At 41.4% G+C, this 12,343-nt stretch overlaps 1 protein-coding gene across 1 annotated transcript; it reads left to right on the top strand.

The window, feature by feature from the left end:
- The first annotated feature begins 3,487 nt into the window (after positions 1-3,487).
- Positions 3,488-10,716, top strand: LOC119416805 (rho-related GTP-binding protein Rho6). The gene is made up of 5 exons (XM_037683991.1): positions 3,488-3,607; positions 3,973-4,060; positions 9,174-9,283; positions 9,380-9,514; positions 9,926-10,716. Exons 1-5 carry the CDS (start codon positions 3,488-3,490, stop codon positions 10,169-10,171), a joined length of 699 nt encoding a protein of 232 aa, XP_037539919.1. The 3' UTR covers positions 10,172-10,716.
- The last annotated feature ends 1,627 nt before the right edge of the window (positions 10,717-12,343 follow it).

Here is a 12,343-nt window from a genome sequence, read left to right on the forward strand (position 1 = left end):
AGGATTCTGCAGCATCACTGACGTGTTAATAATGAGCCGCACAAGAGAAACAGTCAGTCAAATGTACAAAGACAACATTAAATGTCAGTATAGGGTGGGTTAGCTGAAGGGAAACTCAGTGTACAATAAATCTAGGTCAGCCTGCTGTCAGGTCGGCCTGCACTATAGGTCACCGTCTGGGGATCTCGTAAAAGTCACTGCATCGCCAGAAGATCAGTGAGCTGCTGTCTCTGAGCTTTGTCACCTTCGGTCAGGAAGATGCTGGTGAAATACGGGCCAGCGGAAAACATCTGGGAGCATCCTGAACACACGAGTGAGCCAGCGCTCTTTTATTACAGTAAAACATGCAACCTGCCTAACGGGCACATAAACACCAACATTTGTGCTTTTAAAGGGAATGCACGACTAACAAAGATGAATTTCTTTCAAGCGAGTTCAAATTGACATATTTGTCTTGTCTGTCTTCGTGTCAGGCGGCAGGAGCGGGTCTTTTCACATCTATTATCCATTAATGAAAAAAGCACTTTGTAACAGTTGGGCAGTTTCCTCCATTTCTGCCGTGCATGCTCGCCATGCTCCATTTCCCCTCCACATTGCTGCTGCTGCTCACATCTCTGTCATACTTCAGACTGATGAAACCATCTGTCCAATGAGCTGCAGGAGCCGCGCTACATCCCCCCCCGTCTTTGAAATACACGGAGCAGTCAGAGCTCTGAGTTTATCTCTAGAGGAACCAAACTGATCAAACTCGGTCAAAGGGCATCATGTTGTGTCTGAACCTTTACAAGGACCTCGCCATGATGAGTGACCCCTGAACAGAGACAGCCCGAGGCCTTCTGAGGTCACAAACCTTCAAACACATACAAATACTGCTGAAGTCAGACTGAAGTCCCTCCGGCTGCTCTAAAATGTTCATTTCTTTCCAGAAAGACGAGACAAGACAACCCCCCCACATTCGAAGTGTCATTGGCGAGTGTTCAGATTAAACGAAACAAGTAAACGCCACATTTACTGAACTTATTTGGTTTGAAAGTCAAATAAACAAAGATCTTATGTGTTCTGTTAGCGCTCAGAGTGTGTGTTAGGGATCACTCTCAGCTACTACCACACCAGATTCTAATAAACGCCCTCCTTTTGAGGTGGTAGAATGTCAGCCAGATTTAACGTCACCAGTTCAAAGGTTTTTTTTTAGCAGGGAGAAGATTCATGTGGCGACAGCTTTTAATAAAGAAATAAGAGGATTTTTTTTTCCTGGCTGACTGGTCATGCACCACAACATCAGACAAATATTCCTGCTGGCAGCTGATGAGACCGTAACATCTGTCTGTGAGTCCAGAGATGAACAGGTGTGAATTTTACCTTGTTGTTCCTCATTGTTCTTTATCTTGTTAGAAATTCTCTGGTGTTTCTTTTTCTTCTGTTACTTTTATTTCAGAAGCTGCATTTACACTGTTGCTTATTTTTTGTACTTATTGTTGAATAGTTATTTTTTTTAATGTGCTTGACCTAGCTCTGTTTTTCTCTTTTTATGCTAGCTAAAAGCTAGTTAGCTTTTAGCTACTGATCTGCTACTTTTAGTTGACCTTTTGCCACATGTGCTTCTAGCTTGTTTATTAATAGTTTTTAGCTATAGCCTTTTGTTGCTTTTGAATTATCCTTTTGATGCGTGACAAGCAAACTTTGAAACTTTTAGTTGGCCTTTTAATACTTTTAACTTTTACCTCACCCTATGATACTTTTGACTTTAGCTAAATTTTTGATACTTTTAACTTTGTTTGCCTTTTTGTTACTTTTCAACTATTCTCTCGATTTCTTTAACTTCTAGCAAAAGCTTTGCTACTTTTAGCTAGTATTTTGCTACTTTTAGCTGTTGGCTAATATTATGCTTCTTTTGGCTAACATTTAGCTACTTTTAATGTTTAGTTAAGATTTAGCTACATTCACTTTTTAGCTAGCTTTTTTCTACTTTTAGCTTCCAGCTACAAATTTATTTCTTTTTGCTAGCATTTTGTTACTTTAAGCTTTTAACTAGCCTTTTGCTACTTTTAGTTTTGAGCTAGCCTCTTTCTGCTTTTAGCTTTAAGCTAGTAATTTGTGACTTTTACATTTTAGTCAGCCTTCTGATACTTCTAGCTGTTATTTTACTACATTTAGCTTTAAGTAATTGATTTGCTATTTGTATGTGTTGGTTACCCTTATGCTACTTTTAGCTTTAGATTCAAGGTGAGTTTATTGTAAATCGCATCACATGTGGTACATAAGGTGGAATGAAATTGTGTACTCAAGGTCCCAGTTACACCCCAAATTAGCAATATATAAAAAAGAAACAGTAAGGATGTAAGATATACAAATTAATTTGTCAATTGATCATCATTAACTTCATGCAGACTCTCCCACTGGTACATTTTCATCTTTAAATCACTTCTTGGTCTGCTGCCTTCATACATCTCCTCCTACATGTCTCTGTGTGAGTGCAGCTACAGCATGCGCTCTCAGGACATTATTACCTGCAGTGTTCCCTCAGTGCGGACTGAACTAGGCAAAAGGGCCTTCTCTCCGCTCCTGTATTCTGAAATATCTTGCAAAAATATCTGAAGCTCTTGATCTTGACCTCTCTAAGGGATTTTAAACAACTAAATTCATGGCAAAAACCAACACAGATCCTGTTTTTAGTATTTTACACCGCTTTATAATGTAGCTGTTTTATTATTTATGTTTTTATTTCATTTCTTCTATTTACTTTACATTTTGCTTTTTATATGATTGTCTACTGTTGTTTACCTCATCTGTGTTCTTTGTTTAAAACAGGTCTCTCTTGTAAATGAGTCCTTGTGGCTCAATGAGACTAACCTGTATAAATAAAGGTTGAATAAATATATGCCAAACAATAATAATATAATATAATAAGGTGCATTATTAGGCTATTATTATTAATATTATATTATTGTTACCACATACGTAATAAAGTACATTTAGGCTCACACTTTGCTAATTCTAGGTTTTTGTTAACCTTTTGCTACTATTAGCTTTGTGTTATCCTTTTATACAGCTAGCTTTTTGCTATCTTCAGCTTCTCTGTGGTTTCACAGCTCAATTTCAGCTGTCCTTCAGCAGTGTTCAGTTCTTCATAACATGTCCACAGAATACCACCTAAAAATATCTGAACTTGTCTTTTAATGAAACAGACTAATGTTACATGTTGTGTTTTAGTGAAAACAACAGAATGTTTTGTTGTATTTTACACATTAGCCTCAGATGGGACTCATCGCTTCCGCCACTTTGATGGGCGGGCTCTCGCGCTCTGCCCTCCCGCGCCTCGCGCTCATTGGTTGACGCAGCGGTATAAAGTCCTGCTGCGCGCGCCTCCTCCAGATTGCAGGTCAGGTTTACTCGCAGGAGCGCAGGGTTAGATCCGAACCGGGACTTGCAGAACTCTCTCCTTCTCCTGCCTCCCCCCCGGGGTCTCCGTGTTTCACTCTTCTTCACCATGAAGGAGAGACGGCTCGCGCAGCCTCTCGCGGCCAGGTGTAAACTGGTTCTGGTGGGAGACGTCCAATGCGGTAAAACTGCCATGTTACAGGTGCTGGTGAAGGACTGCTACCCGGAGGTAAGATGCTGCTGCAGCTGCAACATCTGGAAACTGATCGTGTCATTTATCCCGGACTAACCGGGACAAATACTTTTAGAGTTTGTCCTAAATTTATGCTTTAAACTGATAAACATGAATTTTATGTTTGACTTCATTACTCCCAGATATTTTAACATAAACCCTTTCATTAGAGAAGAAACACGTGAGGTGTTGCACACGTGACCCCCCAAAATGTCAACTGATTTAAAATTAAATATAATTTTTGATCCATGACAGAAAAAGTGGACAATAAAGATCAGCTCCTTGCACATTGAACTCATTAGTGATGGACTTTTAGGAGATGTACATCAGATGTTTAATATTTGTCCCCTGTCCACCTGTAGACATATGTCCCCACGGTGTTTGAGAACTACACGGCTTGTCTGGAGCTGGAGGACCAGCGGGTGGAGCTCAGCCTTTGGGACACATCAGGTGAGCATCTGGCCGACTGATGTCTTCAGGCATCCATCTTGGAGTTTTACAGTCGGGTTGGAGCAGCGAGTTAGTTTCTGTCCTCTGGTCAGGAGTCGGGGACGTCTCATTCTTTTGTTTTGTTACGTTTGCTCAGATCTCACAATCAGTCCTGTTCTCCAGTGGCGCCTCCAGACATTTTTAAATGGGGTGGCCATGTGCGGGGGGCCACAGGGTGGCACCACCAAACCTAAAAAAAAACCCACAAGATAATTTCAGAAGTTCTATTATATTGTTGTAAAACAGAGAATTAAAAACTTTGTCGATAAGAGAGTTAAGAATGATCAGTTTCTAATTTCACAGGAAATTTGACCGGTTATTTGACGCGCATAACCCAGAACAGAACATCTGGAGTTCCTCAGCTGTCCAGTTTTACCGTGTTCTGTTGAAACGCCGTAATTCATCCTAACGTTGTCCTTTTCTCTGGGAAAAAAAGTCAAACTTGTATGTTTAATTTGAAGCGGTACATTAGACAAAACGTTTACTAAAAACAAGTTCACTAAAGTTCAAAGCCACCGCCTTTAATTTTTTTAAATAAACATCTTTATTAGTTTTTGTCGTGTATTTTTGTGAGCAAAAACATAAAAAAATGTCCAAAACTAGGGATAAGACGGGGGAAAACACAATCATAAACCATAATCATTTTACTATAGCATTATCTCAAACTTGATGCTATTTAAGATTAGAAGGACTGATTTAAAGTTGTTTAATTAAATTATACATTAATATTTTTAACTTTTAATTCCTCAATTTCTGTTCATGAGGTTTTCATTATCTTAAATAAGACATATTAAACATGCAAAACGTTTGGGACTCAAGAGGATGAAACGTTTTTTTTTTTTTGGTGGGGGGGTCAATTGTTGTGGGGGGGAGCCACCCCCCACCCCCCCTCCATGGCACCCCTGCTGTTATTACCTGGTGAAGCTGGTGAAACCTGCTCTTCTTTTCTTGCCGACTATTCAGGACGTAGAGTCCATCAATGTGCACGTTGTCCTTCAGATGTCACAGGTAAAGCACTCTTATCGACTCAATTTAGGCTTTAACCTTTTATTTATTTATTTATTTAATTTTACAATTTTTCCAGTAATTATCAGTTTGCTTGTTTTTTCAGACCGGGCATAAACACACAAAGATCAGACCGACAGTGTCTGTTTCTCATCATTGCATGTGCCATGTCTCAACAGAGGTGTGCTTTGTGTTTTGGCTTTTGTCAAAAGACGTATTTCTGTCGTTAAACGGAGAATCTAAAGGCCACGGGTGGAACACGTGAAGATATTCAACATCACTTTTCATAATCCGAGCACAAAGTGAGAAACTGCTCTGCAGCCTGATAACTACAGAGTCACGAGGAGATCATCTGCAGCAGGTGAATGGGATCGATATGTTAATCAAGCAGCGAGGGTGTCTTTCATAACGGCGACATCACAGCCGAGGCTCAGAGGAGCGGTGCCAGGTGTCCTGCAGAGGGGTTGTTTCACCGAGGGAGGAGGGGGATGCCTCCACCATGCGGGGGGTGGAAGTCTGCAGGAGTGAACATGAGCAAACGGTGTGAACAGAAGGCAGAAGTGACTGTAAATATGTGCCTGACCTCCTCTTATGCAACAGAAGGCAGCGCTGAGCTACTTTAGGCTTGTTTTTGTGTTTGTCTCCCACGAACAACAGTTTGGAGATGGCCACACTTCCTGAAGGAGGCGTTGCATAAGAATACATTTGTCTCGATTTGTTATCTCCACCAAACAAAAGTCAAGAAGCTAAAGGCTTTCATCACACCGTTAGATCAGGACAGGCTGAGTAAAGGCAAGAAAACTGATCTTTCTTAAAATGTAGTTTCAAGCATCAGTTTATTCTTTGCATTTGAAACGGGTACTTGTCTGATTAGTTAATGTTTTTTTTAACGTAAGCTTTTCTACATCAAACGTTTGTTTTAAAGTTTCTGTTTCGTGGAGACAGTCCGATCGTTGTCTTGGCGTGTGACGATGAATACAGATTCCTTTTTTCTTTGAAATTCAACCAGACAATTTCAGCAGATCAGCTCGTGTGTGTGTGTGTGTGTGTGTGTGTTCTGGCAGGGGGATGCGAGTGCGTGGGAGGAGGCTGGACGTTGTGGCCTCTTTAGGTCTGTCTGCCTCCTCTTTCTCCAGCCTTACATCACCCTGCACGCTTCGATGTGCTCAGATTCCCTAAAACAGAAACGTTATTGATAGACGCTTCTTGTATAAGGCGTCCTACTTGGCGGGGGTAAATGAGCAGTTCAGACCTTTAAAAGTGGGGTGAAAGGGTTACAGACAGTTAATATCTTACCTGCTGTAGATGGCGCTTTGAACAGTCTCAGGTTGGAGGAATGGGGTTTGATTTTGTCTGGACCGACGAGCTAACTGCCAGTCTGGTCGTCCAAGGAGCTATCTACATCAGGTAAGATAGCCGTTGTTTAACCTTTTCACAGAGCCCTCCTTTAAAACATCTGAACGATCACTGAGTCGGTACAGCAGGAGACCACTTCCTGTTCTGTCAGTCCAGGTACCATGATGTGTGGGCGACATGAGGCTGGAGAAAGAAGCCCCCTTCAGAAGGGTTGAACTGTGATCTAGACCTGCTAAATATAGCACACAGCCATTTTTTAATTACAATGTAAATAATAAACATTTTATTAACTTCTCGGGGGAGCGCAGACTTCATCAGGACAACATGATTATTAGTTCGTCCCACAAAGACAAGGATCTATTCCTGCTTTAATTACATCCTGTGAATTTGTCAGGAAAGCTTCTTGGGCACATTTTACCCACGAGGACAGGACGAGGAAATTGGATCTGATTGTTTTGTTTGGGGTGGGGTGGGGGTGGGGGGTTCAGGTGGCAGAGGGAAGACAATAAAGAGCGGACATCCTGCCAAACTGTTTTTAGCTCCTGAGGCTTCCTGAGAGTTAAAATAAAATGTGCTGTTGATGGAGAGGGATGTTAAATGTTTCCTTGACTCCAATAACTGGTGTGTGTGTGTGTGTGTGTGTGTGTGGGGGGGGGGGGGGGTACTATGGAGCCCATCATCATCTGTGGGGGACAAAACCAGAAGAACCAGCTCATTTATTGGACAAAAGTGTCGAAAAGGAATGTGCTTTTCACACCAGAGTTTACAGACCATGAGCTCTCACGCTCAGAGTTTGTGTTGAGGACGACTCTCAGCTACTACCACATCAAATTTTAGCTGAATATCTGTGAAACTGGCCGAGTTGTAGCTACTTTTGTGTTGGCTATTGTGCGTTCAAAAGTCATTCAGTTGTGGACGTACACCCAGTGACTTAAGTTCTGAGGGTTTCTTTAAAACTGGTTCAGTGGCTCACGAGATATTTTGCTAAAAACAGACACACAAATATGACTCTGTCAACTATTATTGCTCACCGTTTGCCTTTCAGCAGCAGAAGAGTTTTATTCTTTGTTTATGTTAAAAAGGACTTTGTCACCCGCTTCGGGTGTTATCATCCTTTAAATGACTGTTATTAGTTATCATCCCCATACGAAGCGTTCAGACTGCCCCTCCTCTACCTCCTAGAAGGTTTTAAAGGTACGTTATCGCTGATAATACAGGCAAGGGGTTGGGTTAAGAGTCAAGGGTGAGGGGGTTAAGTTTAGGCTCAGTGGTCTGGGTAGGTTTAGGAAAAGGGTTATATAAAGCTAACTATACACTTCTGGTTTTACACGCGAGCCGCAATGCATATTATCAACCATAAAAACGTAACTTTCAACTTACTAGGAGGTAGGAGGGAACAGTCTGAACGATACCTATGGGGATGATAACTAATAACGGTCATTTAAAGGATGAAGCCGCCGACTTTGTTCAGTTTCTGGGATGACCAGTGAAGGTTCAAGGAGGTTTTTCTGTCTGTCAAAGAAATGCTAAATGGACACCAGCTCAAATATGCTAAATAAGTGTTTTTTAAAAAGTTTGAACCTCACTGGGAGCATCACTCTCAGATCCTCCAGGTCTTTTAGTTTCAGAGGCAGAAATGTCTCTGAAACTAACCTCAGTAATTCTGAGGACAAATTAAATTTTATCGTGCTGCTGTGAACCTAAACCCACAGGAGAAATGCCAGATGTTTGCTTCTGACTTTGACCTGAACGATGTGGGCAGAGACTGATTAACTTTTTGTGGAAAAGGTTAAACTTTTATCAGATAATTTGCTCTTTTAAACTTTTTTTTTTTGGTCCCGCAAAGCAAAGAGGGAAAATTGGAAACACTCTTTGTCTGCCCGTCTGTTTGTTCGTACATTTGTGCAAGTTGTGAGCATGATGACTTGAAATATAAGTGAGGTACAACCTCCAGGGGGGTCAAACTGTTATAACAGTGCCCCAAAATTACAAACTTGGTTTAACCAAGGGCCAGTTTTAATCAAGACATTGACTCAAGTCCAAAACCAGACATTTTTGTTTCTTGTTTGCTACTTCAATTCAATTTATTTATATATTTATATATATTTTTTATTTTATATATTTGTATTTATTTAAATAATTTTATTTATTTATATACTTCCTGAATAAGAGTTTGACCAGTTACAATTAACATTTGTTGCCTTTTTCAGGTCAAAATCAACAATTTCTGAAAGTTTCTAGTTGGCCAGCTGTCATGAGAAGTCTGCACGGAATAAAGTATGTTCAGTTTTTAAACACAAGGAGAGGCGATAAAAATATCTTGCGTTTAAAACTTCATCTTGCGGGGCCAGACAAGATGTTTAAAAGAGCCACATTTTGCCCTCGGGCCTTGAGTTTGACACGTGATCTAGGCATAAAAAAAGTTCCTTTTTAAAAACTCGGTTGCCACTTCAAAATCCAAGATGGCCACCGCCATATGGCGCTATAAACTGAACTGAATTATAAATGTACGTGAACCGACCACCCTGATCATCTGAGGAACTATGCTTTCTTTTTATATTGCATATAAGTATAGTTTCTTCATATGATTGGGGAAAATAAATCTGGTGGTCAAGGCCACCATTGGCCACCCCCTGGCTCCTCCATTGCACCTGGTGGTGGATAAAATTGCTGCCTCTACTCACCAGGATCCACTTCTTTGCTGTCCCTGTAGGTTCTCCGTACTACGACAACGTGAGGCCCCTCTGCTACAGCGACTCGGATGCGGTGCTGCTGTGCTTCGACATCAGCCGACCCGACACCGTGGACGGAGCTCTGAAGAAGGTCAGGACCGCCGTCGTTTGCTTCAGCTGGCGTCCAGTTTAATCGCCGTGCTGCTCTCTGAGTCTCGGGTAATGCTCGTTTGTTTTTTCTGTGCAGTGGAAAGCAGAGATTCAGGACTTCTGTCCCAACACTCGAGTCCTTCTGATTGGCTGCAAGACGGACCTGCGCACAGACATATGCACACGCATTGAGCTGTCCAATCAGAAACAGGCTCCAGTCTCCTACGAACAGGTCTGTTTCCTCTCTTTCTCTCTCTGTATTTGTTTGGCTGTTGTGTTAGCAAAATATCTTTTATTGAAACTCCTGAGATCTAAATCTTCATTCCATTCAAGACAAGCAACAAAAGTGTCTCTAATCTAGTGTAGTTTACAGATATTGGGCTGAAATCAGGTGTTGCAGTAGCTGAGAGTCATCCTTTGCTCATCAGAGCACTTTCTGATGATCTCACCATCTTGTGTGACATCATATTTAATGTTGTTTGACCAAAATGACTATGACTCTTATTTCTCATCATAAGTTGACTTTACTTTAAAGCTCTGGCCTGAAAGGCGGCAGGCGATGTGCATTCCTTCAGGGAATATTATTTTTTATGTCTCGTTCCAGTTTTCTGTTTGTCTTCATTTAATCCATCTCATTTTTTAGGGTACGTCACTGGCCAAGCAGCTCGGAGCCGAGGCCTACCTGGAGTGCTCAGCCTTCACGTCAGAAAAGAGCATCCAGAGCGTTTTCCGTACCGCAGCTCTGGCCTGCGTCAACAAACTCCACCCTGCCGACAAACCCAGCCCGGTCCGCCGCCTCTCTAAGAGACTGCTACACCTGCCCAGCAAGACCGACCTCCTCTCCTCCACCTTCAGCAAGGAAAAGTCCAAAAGCTGCGCCATCATGTGAAGGCAGCTCGGAGCACGCTGGAGAAAGGAAAGGAGGGACGAGAGGACTGTTACGCAGGCGACCAGGGCGCGAGGGGAGAAAGAGAGCAACGGTGTGGATTATTTTTTCTACTGCATCCTCCCTTATCTCCCGTCAGCACCGCAGTTTCTGCAAAGAGAGAAAAAATTTGATGTAGAATTTAACAATCCCGAACAAGCAGAGCATCATCCTGCGCACTTTTAGGTGCAGATCCACGTACGTTTTGCTTCAATAAGAGCAGCACCTTCATTTTTTATGTGGAAATCGGCTGCAAACTCCACATTTGACTGAAGGGATGAATCCATTTAAAGATCTGATGGTGAAGTCGTTGGTAAAGGGCGCAGCATGGGCTGAAACACAGGAGCGCAAACTCTGATGGTGACAGGAAGTGATGTCTGCAGAAACGCAGTGAGGCCCCTCCCCTGAAGAACCCCCCACACCCAACCTAACCCACTTACAGTATTTTATTTTGAAATTCAAGCTGACGACAGATGAAAAGAGAGGTGGACAGAAGGGAGAGATTTGGCAAAGACAGAGAGGACAAAGTGAGAGTCCATCTGAAGGAGCGTGACTCAGCACCCACATGAGCCCCAAGGTCGACCAGGGGTGGACACGTGGCGTTCAACATGCTGATCGTGTCTTCGGTCCACTTCCACCCATTACCCATCAGCCACTGCAGCCTTATTTGTCCAGGAAGCCTTGTGTTTTAGTTGTGTAACATTGATTAACGTCTTCTCAGCCTGTTGCATGGAAAACTAAATGAAGTCTGCTTCAAGAACAAAAAAAAGACCAAGTAACAAATATTTGTTTCTAATTTCTCATCCTCATGGATGTTTTGGGTAAATTAGTCCTCAACGTGGGGCTGTAGGTGTGTTCCTATAGTTCTCAACCAGCTCCTGGTACTTCAGACAGATGGTAAAACAATCATTTAATGAGCAGGACCAGGTTCATCTTCTGTTTGATTTTGTTTTCTGTTGTCTAAATTTGGCTCCACAGAGCCGAGAGGCAGCAGCCTCTGATCCAGGATCTGAGTGGCTCTTTTTGTAACGTACAACAGCCGTGTGCTTTAACAAAGACAAGCTGATCGTCTGGAACTGTAGACTGTACATCGACAAGACGACTCAGCTTTTCTGATGCCAGAGATAAACAAAACTAGAGAACTTGCATTTCCTGTGAAAATTCAGTGTGAATGCTTATTGCAGAAGAATTTGCTGAAAAAAAGATGAAATTGGCTTAAAACATTCTGAAATGGATCTGAAATGGAATAACAAGCCTAAATTAGCAAAAGAAAGCAGAAAGAACATGTATTTTCAGAATTAGGTTTAAATAGGCAGAAATTAGCACAAAAATTAGTAAATTAGCAAAAAAAAAAAAAGGAAGCTGAAATTAGCAAAAATAGCTGAAAAGTAGCTGAAAAGACAAAAAGAAGCTTGGCCTACCAGAAAGAATTGCAAAAAACTAACGTGAGCTAAAAAATGTGGAATTAATTGAAAAGGCTAAAATTAGCATCGTATGAGCTAAATAGTAGCCGAAAGAGCAGAAAAAGCTGAAACTAGCACAAAAAAGTTGAAAGGAGCATAACAAGCTGAAATTTGGATAAATAAGTTAATTAGGCTGAAAGCAGCAAAAATTAACACAGAAAACTTGAATTTACCTGAAAACACATGAAATTTGCTAAAAAAAGAAAAAGCTAAAAAGCTAGCGCAAAAGTTAGAACAAGCTTAAATTATCAGAAGAAAGCAGAAAGAACACATGTTTGCCCAATTAGGCCCAAAGAAGCAGAACTGAGCACAAAGAAGTGGATATTTTCTGGGGAGAAAAGCTGAAATTAGCAACAACAAAAAAAAAAATGCTGAAAAGTAGCTAAAAAGGCAGAAAGAAGCTTAAATTGCCAGAAGGAAGTGTAGAGAGCACATTTTTGCTGAATTAGGTTGAGAAAAATTGAAATGAGTGCAAAACATGTGGAATTAGCCAAAAAAGCTCAAATTAGCATAAAACAGCTAATTAGCTGAAATAGCAGAAACTTGCAGAAATAAGCTGAAAGGAGCATGTGAAGCTAAAATTAGCAAAAATATGTTGGAAGAAGCACAAAAATGTTGTAGTTAGCAGAAATAAGCTGAAAGGATTGCATAACAGTTGAAAGTAGCTGAAAAA

This window comes from Nematolebias whitei, chromosome 11 (genome assembly GCF_014905685.2).
Source record: "Nematolebias whitei isolate Nwh7 chromosome 11, NemWhi1, whole genome shotgun sequence".
Lineage (NCBI taxonomy): Eukaryota > Metazoa > Chordata > Actinopteri > Cyprinodontiformes > Rivulidae > Nematolebias > Nematolebias whitei.

Coding starts and splice junctions, on each gene's coding strand:
- LOC119416805 (XM_037683991.1), top strand. CDS start 3,488: ATGAAGGAGAGACGGCTCGCGCAGCCTCTCGCGGCCAGGTGTAAACTG. Junction 4,061..9,173: donor CAGCCTTTGGGACACATCAG/GTGAGCATCTGG, acceptor CTGTCCCTGTAG/GTTCTCCGTACTACGACAAC. Junction 9,284..9,379: donor TGGACGGAGCTCTGAAGAAG/GTCAGGACCGCC, acceptor TTTTCTGTGCAG/TGGAAAGCAGAGATTCAGGA.